Raw genomic sequence first — 26,427 nt, 5'->3', positions numbered from 1 at the left:
TTGAATTTTACCTTTATTTTCTTCCAGTTGCAGCCCTTGTTCATTCAGAGGGGTGAGACTTGTCAGTCATAGCTCTCTTCTATTTCCTAAGATGGCAAGAGGGAGGGGACCTGGGTCATGAAATGACTGTCAGCACGTGATACTTTTTCAAGAAATATTAAAAGAATTGCTCTTAAAAATTTTTTTCAATCCCGTTGATTTACCTTTTTCATTTTACATCTCACATTGAATTTTTTTATTCAAAAACTGATTGAGGTAAATCGTAGTCTGCAGAAGATCAGCATTTATGTAAATAGTCATTGACTTCTGAAATAAGCATTGGTGATATCTCATAAGCAGCACTAAATATTCTTTACCAAATATGAGTCTGTCTCAATTTTTTTACCATGGAAGTTATTACATTAAGAAAGATTTTATATAATTATCCTTTTAAATATATTGTGTCTAGCTTACAATATGAGCCCTGACATGTTTCTAGTGTGAGTCATATGTTAAAACAGACACTGGTACTCAGTAAACAATATCGGGCTATTTCATTGTGCACTTGGTAGGGACGTCTATGATCTTGTGCTTGAGTTTGTCTAATGTTTCTCGGCTTTTTTGTATTTTATATGATTGTTGAATTTGAGTGTGAGACACCATGTAGCTGTTCCTCTCCAGTCCTTCTTGTACACTCTCTGAAAACACTGTAGGACTTCCTGGATTGACCAGAAACTTGGTTCTTATACAGCACCTCTAAACATTGTTAACTTGATGTGTATATTTTCACAACTAATCATTTTTCCAGGTTTTCATGCTCAAAACTTGTTTGCATAATTTTCTCTTTTTACAATAATTTTTGTAATTTTCTCAGAAGAAAAAAGAAATTGTGCCCAGGAAGCAGGTCATCACAACACCCAGAGATCGAAGGGTGCTGTGTCTGATACCCGTCAGCCAGTGCTGCTGAAAAGAGCTCTGAGGGAGCAATGCAGGCACCACAGGGACCTAGATAAAGATGCCATATCATGGGTCCCACTGCAGACCTGCAGAACCACAAGGTAGAGTGGAGTCCTCATCCCCAAGGGACCTGTGTGCTTATTTAAGCCAAACTGTCCCCACCTGTTTTAGATTATATCAGTTCAGGAGATTTAGGGAAGAACATCACCAGAGTCCTCCCCCTCAGACTTGGAGAGCTGCTCTGCATAAAGCAGCATTGTTTTTTTGATTAGCTGCTCCAGATGATTCTAAAAAAAGCCCAGGTATTAGCAGGAAGGTGTCGAGATTTTTGTTTCTTTGTTCCTTGAAACAATATTTATTCAGAATGCCCTAGAAGTAAAGGTGGGTTTAGGGAATACATTTCAGTCAAAACAGGGACCCTTGGAGTTTAGGAGAGAGACAGGCAAAGTTAAATGGGGAGGCACAGACATAAAAAACATGAATTTGCTGCTTCACTTGTTTCTGCATTTATTGTTTGATTCTTGGATGTGCCCTGACTGGGGATCGGATCTGCAGGCTGGCATATCAGGATAATGCTCTAACTGACTGAGCTACCCAAACCAGATGATGCCTTAATTTTAAACTTTATATTCCTGGCCAGTGGGCTCCGTCATAGAGCATCTGCCCAGCGTGTGGAAATCCTGGGTTTAATTCTTGGTCGGGGCACACAGGAGAAGCGACCATCTGCTTCTCTATCACTCCCTCTTCTTTTTCTTTCTCATTCGTTTTCTCTTTTTTTCCCTTTCTGTCACCATGGCTCAAGTGATTCAAGCAAGTTGACCCCGGGTGCTGAGGGTGTCTCCATGGCCTTGCTCAGCTGTTAAAATGGGTTGGTTGCTGAGCAATAAGGCAGTGGCCCCAGTTGAGCAAAACATTGCTTGAAAGGAAGCTTGCCAGGTGGATCCTGGTTGAGGTGCATGTGGGAGTCAGTTTCTCTGCTTCCCTGCTTCTCAGTTAATAAAATTAAATAAATAAAGTTTATTATTCTGAAAAGTAAAGTATGTGTAGTGTATTTGTGGATAGGTGTTATCCTCTTTATTCAGTGTTGGAATATATGTTAAAGAATATTACTGGGTATAAAAGAAAAACAAACAAACAGAAGAAAACATTTTTTTGGTGAGAGACAGGCAGATAAAGACAGATAGGAAGGGAGAGAGATGAGAAACATCAATCTTTTGTTAAGGCTCCTTAGTTGTTCATTGATGGCTTTCTTATATGTGCCTTGTGTGGGGGGGGCTACAGCAGACTGAGAGACCCCGTGCTCAATCCAGCAACCAGGTCGTGTCTAGGATCCCACACTCAAGTCAGTGACACCACATTCAAGCTGGATGAGCCAGTGCTCAATCCAGCAAACTTGGGATTTGAACCTGGGTCATCTGCATTCCTGTTTGTGCTCTATCCACTGTGCAATCACCAAGTCAAGCCAAAAAAGTTTTAAAATATTTTTAAGTGAAAATGATTTTTTTGATAATTCAAGATTATTTTCTAAATCAAAACAACCTCTCTTGTGTTTTCCAGTTAGCTGACATTATGAACCCTGTCCATGACCTATGACACTGTGTCCTTTTTTGCAGGGTACATTGTCCTTCAGAGATGTGGCTGTGGATTTCTCTCAGGAGGAGTGGGAATGCCTGGACCCAGCTCAGCGGACACTGTACATGGATGTGATGTTGGAGAACTACAGGAACCTGGTCTCCCTGGGTGAGGATGATTTCCTTCCAGAGCTTATTCTACATCCACAGGGTTTTGTTTCCTTCATTAGGGGGAACATCTCTTTTGAGCTTCTGCCTTGCATGGCTGATTTCAGAGCTGCCCTCAGGGAACTAATATGGGGGTTTCCTGGCATAGAAAGAAAGGCTTCATGGGGTACATTAATCAGAAGTCAGTGTCTGCAAACCTTGTGTTGTCTAGAATAATTAATATGTAACAGAAAACAGTATTTTGAAAAATCAATTTCTATAATGTAATATTCTGCCATGTCTTCTCAACTGAGGATAAACTGGATTGGAAATTGAAGACTCTCTGTCAAAACTAATATTTCCTTTTTTAATAAGTGTGTTTTGCTGTCTGTAAGTCAGTCCTGGTCCTCATTCAGTTCTTCAATAATTTACTGCCATAGACGACTTTAGAATATATCCCAGCAGGTAGGAAAGTGTCCACTGTTACCTGCTTTCGTCATCACTGTCATTCTGTAATTCTCTCCTGTCCAGTCCAGAGTTGCCCAGGACTGTGTCCTACATATTTCCACTTTCTGATTGGAGTTTGTCATAGTTGTGGTTTGAGATCCACAAGTGCTGATACAATGTGCTAGAATGTTCATTTTTGGTAAGAAATGAGTTACAGACTTATTAGCCTTTTAAATTTTGAAAAAGGCTTCGTTCCTTAATTCAAGTTTACTTCTGCCCAAAGCAATGAGAAGGTTTTTCATTTGCTTTATCAATATTCACCTTTAGTATGGTGTACTTAATCTGAAATGTTAAGGGTTATTTTTTTCAGTATATTACAACTTTCTATTGATTTTTTTACTTAGAAATAAACATTTTCTTATTTCTTTCCTTTTCTGTTATTTTATAAATAAATTTTTATTAATGTTAATGGGGTGACATCAATAAATCAGGGTACATATATTTAAAGAAAACATGTCCAGGTTTTCTTGTCATTCAATTATGTTGCATTCCCATCACCCAAAGTCAGATTGTCCTCCATCACCCTCTATCTAGTTTTCTTTGTGCCCCTCCCCCTCCCCTTCCCCTCTCCCTCCTTCCCTCTCACACCCCCCTCCCCCCCACCCCCAGTAACCACCACACTCTTGTCCATGTCTCTTAGTCTCATTTTTATGTCCCACCAATGTATGGAATCATGTAGCTCTTGTTTTTTTCTGATTTACTTATTTTACTTCGTATAATGTTATCAAGATCCCACCATTTTGTTGTAAATGATCCGATGTCATCATTTCTTATGGCTGAGTAGTATTCCATAGTTTATATGTGCCACATCTTCTTTATCCAGTCTTCTATTGGAGGGCTTTTTGGTTGTTTCCATGTCTTGGCCACTGTGAACAATGCTGCAATGAACAAGGGGCTACATGTGTCTTTATGTATCAATGTTTCTGAGTTTTGGGGGTATATACCCAGTAGAGGGATTGCTGGGTCATAAGGTAGTTCTATTTGCAGTTTTTTGAGGAACCACCATACTTTCCTCCATAATGGTTGTACTACTTTACAGTCCCACCAACAGTGAATGAGGGTTCCTTTTTCTCCACAGCCTCTCCAACATTTGCTATTACCCGTCTTGTTGATCATAGCTAATCTAACAGGGGTGAGGTGGTATCTCATTGTAGTTTTGATTTGCATTTCTCTAATAACTAATGAAGCTGAGCATCTTTTCATATATCTGTTGGCCATTTGTATTTCTTCCTGGGAGAAGTGTCTGTTTATGTCCTTTTCCCATTTTTTTATTGGATTGTTTGTTTGTTTGTTGTTGAGTTTTATGAGTTCTTTGTAAATTTTGGATATTAGGCCCTTATCTGAGCTGTTGTTTGAAAATAACATTTCCCATTTAGTTGGCTGTCTATTTATTTTATGTCAGTTTCTCTTGCTGAGCAAAAACTTTTTAGTCTGATGTAGTCCCATTCATTTATCTTTGCCTTCACTTCTCTTGCCTTTGGAGTCAGATTCATAAAATTCTCTTTAAAACCCAGGTCCATGAGTTTAGTACCTATGTCTTCTTCTATGTACTTTATTGTTTCAGGTCTTATATTTAGGTCTTTGATCCATTTTGAATTAATTTTAGTACAAGGGAACAAGCTGTAGTCAAGTTTCATTCTTTTGCATGTGGCTTTCCAGTTTTCCCAGCACCATTTGTTGAAGAGGCTTTCTTCATTGTGTGTTGTTGGCCCCTTTATCAAAAATTATTTGACTATATATATGTGGTTTTATTTCTGGACTTTCTATTCTATTCCATTGGTCTGAGTGTCTATTTTTCTGCCAATATCATGCTGTTTTGATTGTCGTGGCCCTATAATATAGTTTGAAGCCAGGTATTGTAATGCCCCCAGCTTCATTCTTTTTCCTTAGGATTGCTTTGGCTAATCGGGTTTTTTTATAGTTCCATATAAATTTCATTATTTTTTGTTTCATTTCTTTAAAGAATGTCATAAGAATTTTGATGGGAATTGCATTAAATTTATAGATTGCTTTGGGTAATATGGCCATTTTGATTATATTTATTCTTCCTATCCAAGAACAAGGAATATTTTTCCATCTCATTGTATCTTTTTCGATTTCCCTTAACAATGCTTTGTAATTTTTGTTATATAGGTCCTTTACATACTTTGTTATGTTTATTCCTAGGTATTTTTGTTGTTGTTGTTGCAATCGTGAAGGGGATTATTTTTTTGAGTTCATTTTCTAATATTTCATTGTTGGCATATAGAAAGGCTGTGGACTTTTGTTATGTTAATTTTGTATCCTGTGACCTTACTGTATTGGTTTATTGTTTCTAGTAATCTTTTTGTGGAGTCTTTGGGGTTTTCGATGTATAGAATCATATCATCAGCAAAAAGTGATACCTTTACTTCTTCTTTTCTGATATGAATCTCTTTTATTCCTTTCTCTTGTCTGATTGCTCTGGCCAGAACTTCTAGCACCATGTTAAATAAGAGTGGAGAGAGTGGACAACCCTGTCTTGTTCCTGATTTAAGGTGGAAAGTCCTCAGTTTTATGCCATTTAATATGATGTTGGCTGATGGTTTATCATATATGGCCTTTATCATGTTGAGATATTTTTCTTCTATACTCATTTTGTTGAGTGTCTTAAACATAAAGTTGTGTTGTATTTTATCAAATGCCTTTTCTCCATCTATTGATAAGATCATGTGGTTTTTGTTCTTTATTTTGTTGATATGGTGTATTATGTTAACCGTTTTACGTATGTTGAACCATCCTTGAGATTCTGGGATGAATCCCACTTGATCAGGATGTATTATTTTTTTAATATGTTGTTGTATTCGATTTGCCAGTATTTTGTTTAGTATTTTAGCATCTGTATTCATTAGAGATATTGGTCTGTAGTTTTCTTTTTTTGTGCCGTCCTTGCCCGGTTTTGGTATGAGGGTTATGTTGGTCTCATAAAATGTGTTTGGAAGTATTGCTTTTTCTTCAATTTTTTGGAAGACTTTGAGTAGAATAGGAACCAAATCTTCTTTGAATGTTTGATAGAACTCACTAGTATAACCGTCTGGGCCTGGACTTTTATTTTTGGGGAGGTTTTTAATAGTTTTTTCTATTTCCTCCCTGCTAATTAGTCTGTTTAGGCTTTCTGCTTCTTCATGACTCAGTCTAGGAAGGTTGTATTGTTCTAGGAATTTATCCATTTCTTCTAGATTGTTGAATTTGGTGGCATATAGTTTTTTGTAGTATTCTACAATAATTCTTTGTATATCTATGATGTCTGGTGATTTCTCCTCTTTCGTTTTGGATTTTGTTTATATGAGTCCTTTTTTTTTTTCCTTGGTGAGTCTTGCCAAGGGTTTGTCAATTTTTTGATCTTTTCAAAGAACCAGCTCCTTGTTTTATTAATTTTTTCTATAGATTTTCTGTTCTCTATTTCATTTATTTCTGCTCTGATTTTTATTATCTCCTTTCTTCGGCTGGTTTTGGGTTGTCTTTGTTCTTTTTCTAGTTCCTTAAGGTGTGAAGTTAAGTGGTTCACTTGGGCTCTCTCTTGTTTGTTCATATGGGCCTGAAGTAATATAAACTTCCCTCTTCTTACTGCTTTTGCTGCATCCCATAGATTCTGATATGTCGTATTGTCATTTTCATTTGTCTGTATATATCTTTTGATCTCTGCGTTTATTTCTTCTTTGACCCATTCATTTTTTAAAAGTATGTTGTTTAGTTTCCACATTTTGTGGGGGGGGTTCCCCCTTTTTTAGCAGTTGAATTCTAGTTTCAAGGCTTTATGATCAGAAAATATGCTTGGTACAATTTCAATTTTTCTGAATTTGCTGATGTTATTTTTGTGGCCCAACATATGGTCAATTCTTGAGAATGTTCCATGTACACCAGAGAAAAATGTATACTCTGTTGCTTTGGGATGAAATGTCCTGTAGATGTCTATCATATCCAGGTGCTCTAGTGTTTTATTTAAGGCCAATATATCTTTACTGATTCTCTGTTTGGATGACCGATCTAGAGCCATCAGCGGTGTATTGAGGTCTCCAAGTATGATTGTATTTTTGTCAGTTTTTGTTTTTAGGTCAATAAGTAGCTGTCTTATATATTTTGGTGCTCCTTGGTTTGGTGCATATATATCAAGGATTATTATGTCTTCTTGATTCAGTGTCCCCCTAATCATTTTTGTCTCTGAGTACTTTTGCTGTCTTGTAGTCAGCATTATTAGATATGAGTATTGCTACACCTGCTTTTTTTTTAATGTTATTTGCTTGGAGTATTGTTTTCCAGCCCTTCACTTTGAATTTGTTTTTATCCTTGTTGCTTAGATGTGTTTCTTGTAGGCAGCATACAGTTGGATTTTCTTTTTTAATCCATTCTGCTACTCTGTGTTTTGTTTTTTTTGTTTTGTTTTGTATTTTTCTGAAGCTGGAAACGAGGAGGCAGTCAGACAGACTCCCACATGCGCCCGACCGGGATCCACCCGTCATGCCCACCAGGGAGCGATGCTCTGCCCATCCGGGGTGTCGCTCTGTCACGACCAGAGCCACTCTAGCGCCTGGGGCAGAGGCCAAGGAGCCATCCCCATTGCACGGGCCATCTTTTGTTCCAATGGAGCCTTGGCTGCGGGAGGGGAAGAGAGAGACAGAGAGGAAGGAGAGGGGGAGGGGTGGAGAAGCAGATGGGCGCTTCTCCTGTGTGCCCTGGTTGGGAATCAAACCCGGGACTTTCACACGCCAGGCCGACGCTCTACCACTGAGCCAACCGGCCAGGGCCTACTCTGTGTTTTTTTTATTGGTGAGTTTAATCCATTTATATTTAGTGTAATTATTGACACTTGTGCATTCCCTATTGCCATTTTTTAAATTGCTTTCTGTTTGTTTTGTATCTTGTTTGATTCTTCTCTTTTGTTTTTCTATCATTTGTTTTTGTTTGTTTGTATTCCATAATTCTTTCCTCTGTTGCTACCTTTTTTAAGTCATGTGCTTCTTTGGTGGTTTTTTCAAGGGTGGTTACCATTAAGTAATAAAAAGGGAACCTACCATATTCATTGTAGTACCCTATCTTGTGAGTGTTTCTGCACTTCATTGTCCTTTGCTACTGTTAATCTCCATCCTCTCCCCCCTTTTTTTGCTTTTGTTGTCACAGTTTGGTTTTATTGTGTTCTTGGTGGAGCTTTTACTTGTGGTTTTGTTTTTTTTTGTTCTTTGAATCTGGTTGGAAAACCCCCTTTAGTATTTCCTGGAGTGGGGGTTTTCTGATGATAAATTCCCTCATCTTTTCTGTATTTGTGAATGTTTTTATTTCTCCTTCGTACGTGAAGGATAGCTTTGATGGTATAGTATTCTTGGCTGAATTCTTCTCTTTCAGAGCTTTAAATATTGGGGTCCACTCTCTTCTAGCTTGTAGAGTTTCTGATGAAAAATCTGATGATAATCTAATAGGCCTTCCTTTATATGTTGTATTCTTCTTTTCCCTGGCTGCCTTGAGAATTTTTTCTTTTTCGTTGGTTTGTGCCATTTTCATTATGATGTGCCTTGGAGTAGGTTTGTTGTGGTTAAGAAAACTCAGTGTTCTGTTTGCTTCTTGAATCTGAGGCTTTAATTCTTTCCACAGGCTTGGGAAGTTCTCATCTATTATTTGTTTGAATATATTCTCCATTCCATTTTCTCTCACTTCTCCCTCTGATATACCTATTATTCTTATGTTATTCTTTTTGATGGAGTCAAACAATTCCTGTAGGGCTTTCTCATTTTTAAAAAAAATTTTTTTTTGTATTTTTTCTGAAGCTGGAAACGGGGAGGCAGACAGACTCCCGCATGCGCCCGACCAGGATCCTCCTGGCACGTCCACCAGGGGGCGATGCTCTGCCCATCGGGGTGTCGCTCTGTTGTGACCAGAGCCACTCTAGCACCTGGGGCAGAGGCCAAGGAGCCATCCCCAGCGCCCAGGCCATCTTTTGCTCCAATGGAGCCTCGGCTGCGGGAGGGGAAGAGAGAGACAGAGAGGAAGGAGACGGGGAGGGGTGGAGAAGCAGATGGGCGCTTCTTCTGGGTGCCCTGGTCAGGAATCGAACCCAGGACTTCCGCACGCCAGGCTGACGCTCTACCACTGAGCCAACCGGGCAGGGCTCTCATTTTTTTTAATTTTTGTGTCTCTCTCTTCTTCTGTTATGCCTGAAGGTGCTTGTCTTCTATGTCCCTAATCCTACCTTCTATCTGGCCTGTTCTATTAGCTAAGCTTGTTACCTCATTTTTCAGTTCATAAATTGAGTTTTTTTTATCTCTGTTTGATTTGTTTTTATAGTTTCAATTTCCTTGGTAATATATTCTTTGTGTTCGTTGAGTTGTTTTTTGAGCTCCCTAAATTGCCTTTCTGTGTTTTTTTGTATATCTCTGAGTATTTTTAGGATTTCTATTTTAAATTCTCTGTCATTTAGCTCCAAGGTTTCCAATATATTAAATTTTTTCTCCATAGATTTTCCACATCTATCTGTGTTACTGCTCTATTTTTTGTATTCATGATATTTGATTTCCTTTTCCTTAATGGCATCTGAGGGTGATCTTGTTGATAGCACTAATGAGAATTAATAAAGAATAAAAAGTTAAACAAAATAAAAAAAATTGAAAAAAACCCAATAATAATTTATTATTTCCCTCCCCTTTTGTTTCTTCTCTTTCTCTCTTCTTCCCTCCTCCTTAGGAAAATATCGTGATAAACTGTGAATTATATTATGTTAAATGGAACAAAAACTGCCTATAATGGAGGACCTGAGTTGGAGGGAAGTGTTCAAGGGGCAAAAAAGGAAGTAGGCACCCACAAAATGCAAAAAATAAAAAATCAAGTATAAAATGATTTACTTATAAGTGATGGTCAACTAAGAGATATAATGAGAGGGATAAGAGGGAACCAAGAAAAAGGGGGGAAAAACTATTGTATTAAGTGGAGCAAAGACTGAATAGAATGGAGATCCTGGGTTGGGAGGAATGCTAATGAGTTAAAAAGTGAAGTAAAAAGCACCCAAAATTCCACAACCCCCCCCAAAACTTGAGCCCCAAATTAAATAATTTGTTCATGATTGAGGATTGAATGAGAGGAAAATTAAAAGGAGAAAAGAAGAAACTAATAGAAAGGGAGAAACAAGAAAAAGGGAAAAAGGAAAGGAAGAAAAAAGAAAAAAACAGAGAGAGAGAGAGAGAGTTAAGGGATTTGGAGTGTAACCCTCATGGAGAGTAAGGAAGAAGAAAAGAAATAAAATGAAACACTTATGGGTAGTGTAGTTCAAGAAAAGAAAATAGTAAGACAGGCAGAGAATAAAAGGACCAAGCTGGAGGAAATAGAAATAATACTAATAAAGGCAAGAAGATGAAAGAAACAAAAGTAGTGGAACAAATTATAAAGTCTGTGGATTTTTCTTGAATTTAAGAAGTTAAATTCTTCTTCCCTTTTCTTTCCTCTCCCTTTTCCTGGTCAGTGACTCTGTACCCCAGGCTCTGCCCCTGTGGCACACTTAGGTAGGGATTTGCAGTTGATGAGACTCTATGGCAATGTCATATATTTGGCATCAGTCTCGTTGGTAGTCAAGGCTTGTTAGCATTTGCAGGCTCTGACAATGAGAGAGTTTGTTTTCCCAGAGCCTCTCTCCTAGTCTCTCCTTCCTGAATTAGCAGCCTGATGATCCAGCTATAAAGCTGCTGCTGCCTCTGCCTGGGGAGTAAGAGGCTCAAAGAGCTGGCAAATCCCCACTCAACTCAGGGCTCTGGAAGTCAGAGCAGCCAGCATAATCAGGCGGGGCTGGGAGCCAATTGCTCTCAAGGTGACTTTCTATGAGCCTCCAGGCCTGTTCAGCACACCTAATGCTCTGTGGGACCACTCTCCCCAGGCTTTCTGCACTTTGTAACCTGTTTTGGCTGGAAAGAAGATGCCCTAGTCGCTGCCTGCAGTACAGGAGGTCTTAACACTGCCAAGTCCCTCTTTTTAGCATATATCCCTGAGTATGAAAGCTCTGTCAATCAGAAGTTGCCCCCACCCCTTTAGCAAGAGGCACTAAAAAATATCATGCCTCTTGTCTTGGATCACTGAACTGAGAGAGATCTTGTCAATTAGAGCCACGTAGGTCAGTTGGGAGGTGATCAGCCTGTGGATTAAGCTAATTTCAGTGATTGGATCTGCAGAATTTCTCCAGAAAGAACTGCAAGCTGCCCACGCGCCCCTCCCCCACGCTTGATTATTAGCTTGAATGGCTGGGTGAGGCGGCCCGCCCACCCAGAGAAGTTCGGATGTAGGAAAGTTCACTTTGGCGCACTCCCGGCGCGCTGCTGGCAGCTGCTGCTCATGGTGTGGGAGGTTGCTCTCAGTGTGCGTGGGCTGTTGGGCTGCTCATGGTGAGGCTTGCGGGAGGTTGGGCTGCTCGCGGTGCAGTGTGTGGCCAGTTGCTAGTGGCGCAGCACGCAGCCAGTTGCTTGCAGTGCAGTGCGCGGGCGGCTGCTCACGTGGGCTGACCCATCCCAGGCACATTCTTTCCTCGGCTTGAACGAACGTCCACGCTGCAGCCTAGCTACCTCCACACCCTTAGCTCCTCCCGACTCTCAGTTCCAAGTGAAAGCAGCCTTTGCTCAGGTTAGTGAGGAAGGCAGAGTGTTTCTTTGTCCGACTTATTTCTTTCAGGGTTGATTATATATTTAGTCAATTTTTCACTCGACCCTACCTTCGCCATCAGTGTGTGGAATGCCTGGATGCTCCAAGGATAGATTTTTCTGTCTCTGGTTGATGAACTTGTTGAAATTTTGGGGGGATTTGTCGGTGGCGCTACTTATGGCGCCATTTCTCTAATGTCACATTTCTTTCCTTTTTGTATGAGGTGTATTACAGCCTATACATTTTGTGTAAGAGTAGTTAAAATATATTAAACCTGAAAAATATTTTCCATGTCATTTAAATGTTACTGTATTACAATTATGCTTTATAGTTGTTTTTGAATGATTTGAATGCATGGTTTAAGTTCTTTTACTGTATAGTATCTGTCAAAATAAAAACTATTTGCTGTTTCAGGGTACAATCAATTATAAATATAATTCTGAAGAATAATTTTTTATAAGTGAAATTTTTATATAATATTCAGAATGCTGGGGATAAATTTACTATTCTTCTTTTGCATTTATTTATTCCACAGCATTTTTAAATAGTTTTAGCTATATAGCATATACTTTACAGAGTCTGAAAGTGTTCCCTATAATATTTCCAGGACCCAGTATAGTTATTTTATTTATTTATTTATTTATTTATTTATTTATTTATTTATTTATTTTTGTATTTTTCTGAAGTTGGAAATAGGGAGGCAGTCAAACAGACTCCCATATGCGCCTGACCGGGATCCACCGGCATGCCCACCAGGGGGCGATGCTCTGCCCATCTGGGTCGTTGCTCTGTTGCAGCCAGTGCCATTCTAGCGCCTGAGGCAGAGGCCATAGAGCCATCCTCAGCACCCGGGCCAAATTTGCTCCAATGGAGCCTTGGCTGCGGGAGGGGAAGAGAGAGACAGAGAGGAAGGAGAGGGGGAAGGGTGGAGAAGCAGATGGGTGCTTCTCCTGTGTGCCCTGGCCAAGAATTGAACCCAGGACTCCTGCATGCCAGGCTGACACTCTACCACTGAGCCAACTGGCCAGGGCTACATAGTTATTATAATATTATTTACTATAGTCCCCATGCTGCACAATAGATCCCATGACCACTCTGTAACTACCACTGTGTTCTTCTTTATTGCTTCTACTTTTTGACCCAGTCTCTCAATTCCCCTCCCCTCTGGCAGCCATCACTCTGTTCTCTGTACCTGTGAGTCTGTAGCTTCTTTATTCATGTATGTTGTTCCTTCTTTATTTCTTTTTTTTTATAAATAAATTTTTTTGTGAGAGAAAGGGATATAGAGTGACAGATTACTGTATGTGCCCCAAAAGGCATCAACCCAGCAACCCTAGTCTAGGCCGGATGCACAAATTACTGAGCAAACTTCAGTGCCTGAGGGCAGCACTTGGACCTACTGAGCCATCATCATCACCCAGTGCTGATAGTCAAACCAATCTGGCCCCTTGCTGCAGGAGAGGAAAGGAGAGAGAAGGGGAAGATTCAGGGAAGGGAAGCAGATGGTCACTGCTCATGTGTGTCCTGACTGGGGTTTGAGCCAAGCTTCTGCATACCAGGCTGACTTTCTATCTACTAAGCCTGCTGGCCAGGGTTATATTGTTCTTTATAGTCTATGTATAAATGACATCATATAGTATATATCTATATTTGCCTGAGTTATTTAACTTAGCACAATTCTTCCATATGTGTTTATGCTTTTGCCAATGTTATGATTTCATTCTTTATTAATATATTTATTTCTTTACATTTATCATTCACATTTTTATCTCTTTTTTGCTCCCTTTAACAAGTTTTTGTGCAGCTGTTGTCAGTAATAAAAGGAAGTATACATCTCTCTGATGTGACATTTCCCTGTTGTTACCTCCTTGTTCTGCTTTGGACTCCTAACCTACTCACTGAGTATTCAAAGTGTAGTTTGTTCAGTAATTTCTGGTACATCCATTCACCTTTGTTTCATAACTGTGAACATTTATTTTGTCGCTTTCAGCTATGTTAGAAGAAGCAAAAACAAAAAATTTCTTCTCTAAAAAACTACTGGTAAGTTATGGAGAGTGTGATTTTGATAATGTACACTTAATGAATGCCTTGGAATTTTAGGAAGAGTAGAGTGAGAAGAAATAATATTAATATGAAAAACACTAGCTTGAGGCAGTTATTTGTTTTTATAGAGAGGAAAGGGAAAAGAGAGATACAGAGACAGGGTCAGACAGAAACCTGGATCTGTTCCTGTTTTGGCCCTGACCAGGGATTGAGCCTGAAACCTATGCATATTGCAATGATGCTCTAACCAACAGAGAGTTCTGGCTAGGGAATGACAATTATTTTTAATTAAATTATTGTTTCCTAAAATAGTCTAAAATACTATATTTTGGGAACCTCCTCTTTAAGTCAGTTACATTGCATATCAATGTATTTCTAAAGATAAAGATTAAAAACTAGTTTTTATTATTGTTAGCTTTTGGCCAGGGAATCTGAAAAATCTAGAAATTTATTTAATCTTTGGCATAAATAGTCATTGGATTGGTATAAAATATAAGGTGGGGTTAAACTTTCAGTCATTTCTAACATTTAGAGATTTATAATATATTTAAAATTCAAAAGTGGTCAATTTGGCAAGGCCTTTAATAAGCAATCCTTCTTAACCAAGAAATATCATCTCTGTCATATCAATATGTATAATTTTGATAAATTTGGCAGCATATTTTATACAACTATCATGGTTTAATAGGTATCACAGAGCAGTTATTTGGGGATAAGTATACATGTTAAATAAAATTATAGCCTTTACTAAGGGACTTTCTATCTTTGATGATTACCAGAATACATGTAACAGAGACAGAAGTTATTAATACAATGAATGTTGGAAAAACTTTAACCAAGAATCAATTCCTAATCAAAATGAAAAAACCTATTTTCAGGAAATCATTATAAACACAGAATGGTGTTTGGCCAAATGTCAGATTCCAATATCCATCAGGATCTTCATATTGTGAAAAAGACAAATGAACAAAGTAAATTTGTTGTATCTTTCAAGCAATCTTCAAATCACAATAACAATGAGAATATTCATACTGAAGAGGAAGCTTACAATTATAATTCACTTAAGAGAGTTCATACAGGAGAGAAACCATATAAATATAGAGAATGTGGCAAAGACTTTAGTTTTTCCTCAACTCTTAGAGTACATCAAAAAACTCACACAGGAGATAAACCATACAAATGTATAGAATGTGGCAAAGCCTTTAGTCATTTCTCAACTTTTATGTACCATCAGAAAATTCATACTGGGGAGGTATTTCATAAATGTTTAGAATGTGGCAAAACCTTTATCCAGAAATCAAAGCTTATTGTACATCAAGGAACTCACACAGGAGAGAAGCCATATAAATGTAGAGAATGTGGTGGAGCCTTTAACTATTCCTCTCAATTTATTATACATCAATGAAGTCACACAGGAGAGAAATCATACAAATGTAGAGAATGTGGCAAAGCCTTTAACTGTTCCTCAACTCTTACTGATCATCAGGATATTCACACTGGATAGAGGTCTCATAAATGTTTAGAATATGGCAAAACCCTTATTCGTAAATCAAAGCTTACTCAACATCAAAGAATTCACATGGGAGAGACCATGCATTTGCAGGCAATGTGGAAAAGCCTTTAGTGGTTCTTCATATCTTACTTTACATCAAAGAACTCACACAGGAGAGAAACCAAATAAATATAGAGAATGTGACAAAGCCTTTAATGAATCCTCATCTCTTAATGTACATCAAAGAACTCACACAGGAGATTATCTATTCAAATATAGAGAATGTGGCAAATGCTTTAGACATTTCTCCACTCTTACTAAGCATCAGAAAATTCATTCTGGAGAGCAGTCTCACAAATGTTTAGACTAAGGCAAAAACTTTCTTCTGAACTCACATCTTACTATACATCAAAGAATTCACACGGGATGGAAACCATAGAATTGCAGGTAATGTGGCAATACTTTTAGCCATTTCTTAGCTCTTAGTATAAACATTGGAAAATTCATACTGAAGAAGTCTCATTACTGTTAAGAATGTTATAAAGCTTTTAGCCATTCCTCAGTTCTGGCTAACACTGACAAATTTATACTGAAGGGAGGTCTCATAAATGTTTAGAATGTGACAAAGCCTTTATGTGGAAGTCACAGTTAACTATACATCAGGGTATTCATATGGGAGTATGATCATATAAAATGAAAAGGGCAAATCATTTTGAAGGTCATCACATCTTACTCAGCATCAAAGGGTGCATACTGCTGAGAAGAACTTTAAATGTCGGGAATGTGGCAAAGCCTTAAGGTTTTTCTCCAACTTTACTGAACATTGGAGACTTCATATTGTTAAGCCTAATCCGAAGGGACTCAAAACATTGAAGACACGAACAAAATCCATCGATTACACACCAAAGCTTTATTGTCTAGCTTGGCCAAGCAGTGGCAATGTTGACAGAAATCTGAGGGAGAGCGTGCTGGCCTTTTGTTTTACTTAGTTTTTATAGTTTGCAAGCTGGAAGTATAGAAGCAAAAATTGCAATTAGGTGCCCTTTACCACTATTGGTTATAGTCATATGCTCTTTAACATGATAGGACGATGTTCAATTTGCAAGCCATACATCATTTTGGAGAAAACAAAATTTATAAGTCAACACAATGATAGAAAGATGTCTCTTTACATATTAAGAGATATTCCTATATTTTCTAATGTTTATGCACCATCTCTTTGTCCAGAGTCATACACATTAACTATATGCATTTATATGGGAGAGGTAGTTTCCATGGGGACAAATGCCTGCAAATGGCTCATTACTATAAGAAAAGGTTTATTTTGGCTTTTCTCTTCCTGCACCTGGCTAGCCATTCACCCCTTTCCCCACAGGTGTGGTGGAATGTCAGGGAATCCATGATTTCCTTCCCTTTGCATTTATAATAACATGCCAAGGGCCATCCTGGTTTTATGCCAATCACACAGTACAGAGATTATTCACAAAATTTCTCTGCACACCTTAACCCATATGAATAAAATGTTCTTTAAGCCTCTTAAAATATTAATATTGATTCTGTAGCTTTTGGTACTTTACAACACCTGTGGGTGAGGTGGTGCAGTGGCTCCTCAGGGCTCCTCACATATTGGTGAAAATCTCTTTATTTTTTATTTATGTATGTTTTTGGTATTTTTTTGAAATGAGAATCAGGGAGACAGAAAGTCTTCTGCATGTGCCTGACCATGATCCACCCAACATACTCATTAGGAGGTGATGCTCTGCTCAGCTGGGGCATTGCTTTGTTCCAACCAGAGCCATTCGAGCACCTGAGGTGGAGCCCACGGATTCATTCTCAGTGTCCAGGCTAACTTTGCTCCACTAGAGCTTTGGCTGCAGGAGGGGAAGAGAGAGACAAAGAGAAAGACGAGGGGGAAAGGTGGAGAAACAGATGGGCATTTCTCCTGTGTGCCCTAGCTATGTATCAAACCCAGGACTTCCACATGACCAGCCAATGCTCTACCTTTGAACCAACCAGACAGGATCAAGAAGCCCTTTAAATGTAGAGAATGTGGCAAAACCATTGGCCATTTCTCAGTTTTTAATGAACATCAGAGACTATATTGGAGAGGAGCTCTATCACTGTGAATCTGGCACAGTCCTTCAGTCATGCATTTCTTTGCTTCCTGTGTGTGACTTGTCTAGGGATTAAACTTGTTACCTTGTTTCAGGACGGCACTTTTAACAAACTGAGCTAACTAGTCAGAGTAAATCTTGAAGTCTTTCATAATCTAAATATTTGCATCTGTTTTATAATGAGAAAAGAGAAAGATATATCAAAATTTTGCACCAATTAAATACAGTAATACTTCAGTTTTTGTTGGCTTTGGTTATCATCAATTTAGATTTTTGTTCATTTCTTCCGTGAAAAATTTGCCTGGGATATTGTCAACATGCCCATGTGATTTCGCTGCTAATTTTGCAAAAACAAAGTTCAAGCTATGCTTTTTCCTGCTCAGCGTGGCATTGTTTCCCATTTGTGAGCATTGACCCATGTGTACAGTAAATAATTCCATTGATTTTCAATGATTTTGTGGTGTTTTTTTATTGATTGTGAGAGCTAATATTAAAATTACATGTATGTGATTACTGTGTACAGTAATTGCGTTTACACTGATTTGTATGGAAATAATTAGCTCGGGTTTCATCAGTTTTGGATTTTGTCGATTGTTTTCAGACGGAATTTCGACGAAAACCGAGGTTTCCCTGTAGTCTTGTAAATATGTTTTCTCTTGTAAATATGTTTCTTTTGCTCCCTCATACATTTTACAAGCAACACAGTTCTCAAAAGCAAAATGAATTCTTAGCTTTCACTGAAAATTGGCCTTTCCTCAAATGTTTTGAGGGTTTTTTTGTTTGTTTGTTTGTTTTTCTGTATTTTTCTGAAGCCAGAAACGGGGAGACAGTCAGACAGACTCCCGCATGCGCCCAACCGGGATCCACCCGGCATGCCCACCAGGGGGCGACGCTCTGCCCACCAGGGGGCGATGCTCTGCCCCTCCGGGGCATTGCTCTGTCATGACCAGAGCCACTCTACCGCCTGGGGCAGAGGCCGAGGAGCCATCTCCAGCGCCCGGGCCATCCTTGCTCCAGTGGAGCCTCGGCTGTGGGAGGGGAAGAGAGAGACAGAGAGGAAGGAGAGGGGGAGGGGTGGAGAAGCAGATGGGCGCTTCTCTTGTGTGCCCTGGCCGGGAATCGAACCCGGGACTTCTGCACGCCAGGCTGACGCTCTACCACTGAGCCAACCGGCCAGGGCCTGTTTTGAGTTTTATATAGTGTTCTACCTGCCCTGTATTTTTTTGCTGTGAACATGAGTGTTAGCTTTAAGTGGGCGCCTTTAGATGCAGAGCTCCTTTAAAGGTCAAATTCTCATGCCCCATCTTCCCACTGGGCTCAAAACAGAACATTCTCATCCTCCACTGTGAGGTTGTAGTTAATTTGCCCGCTATTCTCTTATTACCTTTCTGACCTTTACTTTGAAATGTAGCAAAAAGTTTACCATTGCAGAAATGTCACAGAAAACTTATATTGAGGAGGGGCCTGACCATTATGCAAGTTTAATTTACTATAGTTGTTTGTAAAAGCCTAACCTCAGGCTCAGAAATGCCAAGTCTCAGCTGTTCCTGGGACATTCCTGACCTCTTGGCTATCTTCAAAATTTTCCCAGAACACCAAAAAGGACCACTCTCATTAACCTGTACTACCTCACAATGAACTTGTGTTTCTGCAACAGAATTTCCCTCATGCTCATTGTCAAATCAGTGAGTAGCCTACAAACCCTGATATGCTAATTTGAGCACATCCAGGTGCAGGCAGCCCCATGCCAGCAAGTGCCTGCTACAACCCATATATCTAATGCTGCCTCCCGCAGCTTGAGTCTGACACCCTTTGTTGGTATCAGCCCACTTGCATCCAGAGGCACATTTAAAATAAACTTTCCCTTTGAAACATTCTAGCCTCGAGTTTTTGGTTCATATTGTGGTTTCTGCCTTTCATCAAGTACACACTGAAATGTCTTTTATGCCAACATTGTTGATTGAAATACTGCACAGCACTGTGTGATCTTCATAATCTGTATTCCAGAGATCCCCAAAACTTACCAACTGTATATAGTTTTAAAGATATTTAGGGCTGACCAGGTGGTGGTGCAGTGGATAGAGCATCAGAATTGGATGTGGAGGACCCAGGTTTGAGACCCTGAGGTCGCCAGCTTGAACACAGGCTCATATGGTTTGAGCAAAGCTCACTAGCTTGAGCCCAGGGTTGCTGGCTCAAGCAAGGGGTCACTCAGTCTGCTGTAGCCCCTCCCACATCAAGGCACATATGAGAAAGTAATCAATGAACAACTAAGGTGCTGCAATGAAGAGCTGATATTTCTCATCTCTCTTTCTTCCTGTCTGTCCCTTTCTCTGACTCTCTCTGACTTTATCACACACACACAAAAAAATTAGGAACCAACGCAAGAAATGATTTTACAAAAGCATTACATTGAACTTTCAGTCCTATCAAAGTCAACCATAGAGATTAAAACTATTATGTATAAAATAAGTATGTAATCATGTTATAAATCTGTCAAAATGGTTCTTTGTTTTCACAACTGGAGAAAATCTCTTCTAGTATCAAACTCAACCTTTGCAACGAACATAGAAAAGTACTGATCCACTTTTTTCTAGATTTCATTTATTCACTTTAGAGAGAGGATAGAGACAGAAATAGAGAATGAAAGGAGAAGCAGGAAGCATCCACTCCGATATGTGCCTTGACCAGGCAAGCTCAAGGTTTCAAACTAACTTCCATACCATAGTGTTACCAGGCCAATGCTTTATCTACTGCGCCACCACAGATCAGGCCAATACTTCATTAATAAACAAATATCACAGTTATACTAGTTAGAGAAATACTACAAATATAATCAGTTTGGAAGGACTTTCAGCAGAAAATATTTTAACAGCATCCAGAATACCCATTGGGATAAATAATAAAATATAATGAATGAGGTTTTGTATTTAATCTAGATTCCAATACATTACTAAAGAAATTAAGCATCATCCAAAGAAAGTCTTCATTTTAAATGTGATTTGAATATAAACAGATTTTTATTATGTTTCGAGAAAGAGACATAAATCCACTTGATGTTCAATATACTTATAGATTCGTTGGTTGATTCTTGTATGAGGCCTGACCCCAGTTCAAACCCACAAGCATGGCATATTGAGGATACTCCAACACACTGAGCAGCTTCATCAGGGGTATCTAAGGAAAATCTTACAAGAAATGTGTCAATGTTGTCCAAAATTTAATCTTTGGGGCATCATCAAAATGTTACTCAGTTTTTTTTATTGATTAATATCAAGGCAAGGTGGGGATGGGGGGAGACAGAAAACATGGATTTGTGTTTCCCTCATTTTTGCATTCATAACTTGCTTCCTATATGTGTCCTTCCGGGGTTACTACAACTTTGTTGTATCAGGATGACCCAACTAAACTTTGGAGAAATACATCTTAGAAATTATATGAATAATGATATTTAAGTCTTATTAAATGTTATCTAAGTCAAATTCAATAAAGAAAGAAAATAAGTATAATCAGTGCTGAACAAGAAAGAAGGGAAAACCCAGTACACAACTGCCTTGGCCCCGCCCATTTTCCTGCTGTCTCCACTCCTGATTTGTCAATATTAAGGCCCCGCCCACTCCTTGAAGCGCTCAGCTGGCGATTTGTCTTTCAGCGATTTAGAAGCAATGCGCACGCACAGCTTCTTTTCTTTTCTTTTCTTTTTTTTTTAATAATTTTATTTTTTTAATGGAGTGACATCAATAAATCAGGATACATATATTCAAAGATAACAAGTCCAGGTTATCTTGTCATTCAATTATGTTGCATACCCACCACCCAAAGTCAGATTGTCCTCTGTCACCTTCTATCTTGTTTTCTTTGTGCCCCTCCCCCCCTTTCCCTCTCCCATTCCCCCCTCCCCCCCGTAACCACCACACTCTTATCAATGTCTCTTAATTTCACTATTATGTCCCACCTACGTATGCAATAATACAGTTCCTGGTTTTTTCTGATTTACTTATTTTGCTTTGTATCCTGTTATCAAGATCCCACCATTTTGCTGTAAATGTTCCGATGTCATCATTTCTTATGGCTGAGTAGTATTCCATAGTGTATATGTGCCACATCTTCTTTATCCAGTCATCTATTGATGGGCTTTTTGGTTGTTTCCATGTCCTGGCCACTGTGAACAATGCTGCAATAAACATGGGGCTGCATGTGTCTTTACGTATCAATGTTTCTGAGTTTTTGGGATATATACCCAGTAGAGGGATTGCTGGGTCATAAGGTAGTTCTATTTTCAGTTTTTTGAGGAACCACCATACTTTCTTCCATAATGGTTGTACTACTTTACATTCCCACCAACAGTGTATGAGGGTTCCTTTTTCTCCACAGCCTCTCCAACATTTGCTATTACCTGTCTTGCTAATAACAGCTAATCGAACAGGTGTGAGGTGGTATCTCATTGCCGTTTTGATTTGCATTTCTCTAATAGCTAAAGAAGATGAGCATCTTTTCATATATCTGTTGGCCATTTGTATTTCTTCCTGGGAGAAGTGTCTATTCATATCCTCTTCCCATTTTTTTATTGGATTGTTTGTTTGTTTGTTGTTGAGTTTTATGAGTTCTTTGTATATTTTGGATATTAGGCCCTTATCTGAGCTGTTGTTTGAAAATATCATTTCCCATTTAGTTGGCTTTCTGTTTATTTTGTTATCAGTTTCTCTTGCTGAGCAAAAACTTCTTAGTCTGATGTAGTCCCATTCATTAATTTTTGCCTTCACTTCTCTTGCCATTGGAGTCAAATTCATAAAATGCTCTTTAAAACCCAGGTCCATGAGTTGAGTACCTATGTCTTCTTCTATGTACTTAATTATTTCAGGTCCTATGTTTAGATCTTTGATCCATTTTGAGTTAATTTTTGTACAGGGGGAGAGACTATAGTCCAGTTTCATTCCTTTGCATGTGGCTTTCCAGTTTTCCCAGCACCATTTATTGAAGAGGCTTTCTTTTCTCCATTGTGTGTTGTTGGCCCCTTTATCAAAAATTATTTGACTATATATATATGTGGTTTTATTTCTGGACTTTCTATTCTGTTCCATTGGTCTGAGTGTCTATTTTTCTGCCAATACCATGCTGTTTTGATTGTCGTGGCCCTATAATATAGTTTGAAGTCAGGTATTGTAATGCCCCCAGCTTCATTCTTTTTCTTTAGGATTGCTTTGGCTATTCGGGGTTTTTTATAGTTCCATATAAATCTGATGATTTTTTGCTCTATTTCTTTAAAAAATGTCATTGGAAGTTTGATGGGAATTGCATTAAATTTGTATATTGCTTTGGGTAATATAGCCATCTTGATTATATTTATTCTTCCTAGCCAAGAACAAGGTATATTCTTCCATCTCATTATATCTTTTTCAATTTCCCTTAACAATGGTTTATAGTTTTCATTATATAAGTCCTTTACATTCTTTGTTATGTTTATTCCTAAGTATTTTATTTTTTTTGTTGCAATCGTGAAGGGGATTATTCTTTTGAGTTCCTTCTCAGTTGTTTCATTGTTGGCATATAGAAAGGCTATTGACTTCTGTATGTTAATTTTGTATCCTGCGACCTTACTGTATTGGCTTATTGTTTCTAGTAGTCTTTTTGAGGATTCTTTGGGGTGTTTGATGTATAGGATCATATCATCTGCAAAAAGTGATACCTTTACTTCTTCTTTTCCGATATGGATGCCTTTTATTTCTTTGTCTTGTCTGATTGCTATGGCTAGAACCTCTAGTACCATACTAAATAAGAGTGGAGAGAGTGGACAACCCTGTCTTGTTCCTGATTTAAGGGGGAAAGCCTTCAGTTTTGTGCCATTTAATATGATGTTAGCTGATGGTTTATCATATATGGCCTTTATCATGTTGAGATATTTTCCTTCTATACCCATTTTGTTGAGAGTCTTAAACATAAAATTGTGTTGTATTTTATCGAAAGCCTTTTCTGCGTCTATTGATAAGATCATGTGGTTTTTGTTCTTTGTTTTGTTGATATGGTGTATTACGTTAACCGTTTTACGTATGTTGAACCATCCTTGAGATTCTGGGATGAATCCCACTTGATCATGATGTACTATTTTTTTAATATGTTGTTGTATTCGATTTGCTAGTATTTTGTTTAGTATTTTAGCATCTGTATTCATTAGAGATATTGGTCTGTAGTGTTTTTTTTTTTTGTGCCATCCTTGCCTGGTTTTGGTATGAGGGTTATGTTGGCCTCATAAAATGTGTTTGGAAGTATTGCTTCTTCTTCAATTTTTTGGAAGACTTTGAGTAGAATAGGAACCAAGTCTTCTTTGAATGTTTGATAAAATTTGCTGGTATGGCCGTCAGGGCCTGGACTTTTATTTTTGGGGAGGTTTTTAATGGTTTTTTCTATTTCTTCTCTACTGATAGGTCTGTTTAGGCTTTCTGCTTCTTCTTGACTCAGTCTAAGAAGGTTGTATTGTTCTAGGAATTTATCCATTTCTTCTAGGTTGTTGAATTTAGTGGCATAAAGTTTTTCATAGTATTCTACAATAATTCTTTGTATATCTACGGTGTCCGTGGTGATTTCTCCTCTTTCATTTTGGATTTTGTTTATATGAGTTCTTTCTCTTTTTTCCTTGGTGAGTCTTGCCAAGGGTTTGTCAATTTTGTTGATCTTTTCAAAGAACCAGCTCCTTGTTCTATTAATTTTTTCTATAGTTTTTCTGTTCTCTAATTCATTTATTTCTGCTCTGATTTTTATTATCTCCTTTCTTCGGCTGGTTTTGGGTTGTCTTTGTTCTTCTTTTTCTAGTTCCTTAAGGTGTGAAGTTAAGTGGTTCACTTGGGCTCTCTCTTGTTTGTTCATATATGCCTGAAGTGATATGAACTTCCCTCTTATCACTGCTTTTGCTGCATCCCATAGATTCTGATATGTTGTATTGTCATTTTCATTAGTCTGTATATATCTTTTGATCTCTGCACTTATTTCTTCTTTGACCCATTCATTTTTTAAAAGTATGTTGTTTAGTTTCCACATTTTTGTGGGATTTTTTTCCTCTTTATTTTGCAGTTGAATTCTGGTTTCAAGGCTTTATGATCAGAAAATATGCTTGGTACAACTTCAATTTTTCTGAATTTGCTGATGTTGTTTTTGTGGCCCAACATATAGTCAATTCTTGAGAATGATCCATGTACACTGGAGAAAAATGTATACTCAGTCACTTTGGGATGAAATGTCCTGTAGATGTCTATCATATCCAGGTGCTCTAGTGTTTTGTTTAAGGCCACTATGTCTTTGTTGATTCTCTGTTTGGATGACCGATCTAGAGCCGTCAGCGGTGTATTGAGGTCTCCAAGTATGATTGTGTTTTTTTCAGCTTTTGTTTTAAGATCAATAAGTATCTGTCTTATATATTTTGGTGCTCCTTGGTTTGGTGCATATATATTAAGAATTGTTATGTCTTCTTGATTCAGTGTCCCTTAGCCATTATGAAATGGCCATTTCTGTCTCTGAGTACTTTTGCTGTCTTGTAGTCAGCATTGTCAGATATGAGTATTGCTACACCTGCTTTTTTTTGGATGTTATTTGCTTGGAGTATTGTTTTCCAGCCTTTCACTTTGAATTTGTTTTTATCCTTGTTACTTAGATGAGTTTCCTGTAGGCAGCATACAGTTGGATTTTCTTTTTTAATCCATTCTGCTACTCTGTGCCTTTTTATTGGTGAGTTTAATCCGTTTACATTTAGTGTAATTATTGATACTTGTGAGTTCCCTATTGCCATTTTATATCTTGTTTTCTGTTAGTTTTGTGTCTTGTTTGATCCTTCTCTTTTGTTTTTTTATCTTTTGTTTTTATTTGGTTGTATTCCATACATCTTTCCTCTGTTGCTATCTTTTTTATCTCATGTGCTTCCGTGGTGGTTTTTTCAATGGTGGTTACCTTTGAGTAATGAAAAGGGTCCCTACCCTGTTCATTGTAGCGAACTATTTTGTGAGTACTTTTGCACTCCATCGTCCTTTGCTACTGTTAATCTCCATCTTCTCCCCCTCTTTCTTTTTGTTGTTGTCACAGTTTAAATTTGGTTTTATTGTGTTCTTCTTGGAGCTATTACTTGTGGCTCTGTTTTTTTGTTGTTCTTTGTATCTGATTGGAGAACCCCCTTTAGTAATTCCTGGAGTGGGGGCTTTCTGATGATAAATTCCCTCATCTTTTCTGTATCTGTGAATGTTTTTATTTCTCCTTCATATTTGAAGGATAGCTTTGATGGGTATAGTATTCATGGCTGAAAGTTCCTCTCTTTCAGGACTTTAAATATTGGGGTCCACTCTCTTCTAGCTTGTAGAGTTTCTGCTGAGAAATCTGATGATAATCTAATGGGCCTTCCTTTATATGTTGTATTCTTCTTTTCCCTGGCTGCCTTGAGAATTTTTTCTTTGCTGTTGGTTTGTGTCAATTTCATTATGATATGCCTTGGAGTAGGTTTGTTGGGGTTAAGAAAACTCGGAGTTCTGTTTGCTTCTTGAACTTGAGGCTGTAGTTCTTTCCACAGGCTTGGGAAGTTCTCATCTATTATTTGTTTGAGTATGTTCTCCATTCCATTTTCTCTCTCTTCTCCCTCTGATATACCTATTATTCTTATGTTATTCTTTTTGATGGAGTCAGATCATTCTTGTAGGGCTATCTCATTTTTTTTTTTTTTTTTTGATGATGATTTTTTTTTTAATATAATTTTATTTTTTTAATGGGGTGACATCAATAAATCAGGATACATATATTCAAAGATAACAAGTCCAGGTTATCTTGTCGTTCAATTATGTTGCATACCCACCACCTTTTTGTGCCCCTGTCCTCTGTCACCTTCTATCTTGTTTTCTTTGTGCCCCTCCCCACCCCCTATCCCTCTCCCATTCCCCCCTCCCCCCCGTAACCACCACACTCTTATAAATGTCTCTTAGTTTCACTATTATGTCCCACCTACGTATGGAATAATACAGTT

General features: G+C 38.2%; 2 protein-coding genes across 4 annotated transcripts in view; one reads left to right on the top strand and one right to left on the bottom strand.

The window, feature by feature from the left end:
* LOC136399334 (zinc finger protein 91-like) overlaps positions 1–26,427 on the bottom strand; it is a 944,498-nt gene that overhangs the window by 869,007 nt on the left and 49,064 nt on the right. The gene's annotated exons all lie outside the window — the stretch shown is intronic.
* On the top strand, positions 1,005–15,692 carry LOC136397146 (zinc finger protein 420-like). Its single transcript, XM_066371730.1, is given in 4 exon segments — positions 1,005–1,037; positions 2,550–2,676; positions 14,708–15,425; positions 15,427–15,692. Coding segments are annotated over 4 exon segments (1,143 nt in total). The 3' UTR covers position 15,692.

Source organism: Saccopteryx leptura, chromosome 3 (genome assembly GCF_036850995.1).
Source record: "Saccopteryx leptura isolate mSacLep1 chromosome 3, mSacLep1_pri_phased_curated, whole genome shotgun sequence".
Classification (NCBI taxonomy): domain Eukaryota; kingdom Metazoa; phylum Chordata; class Mammalia; order Chiroptera; family Emballonuridae; genus Saccopteryx; species Saccopteryx leptura.
Note: the sequence above shows the minus strand (reverse complement) of the source record. Positions and strands in the feature narration are given on the sequence as shown.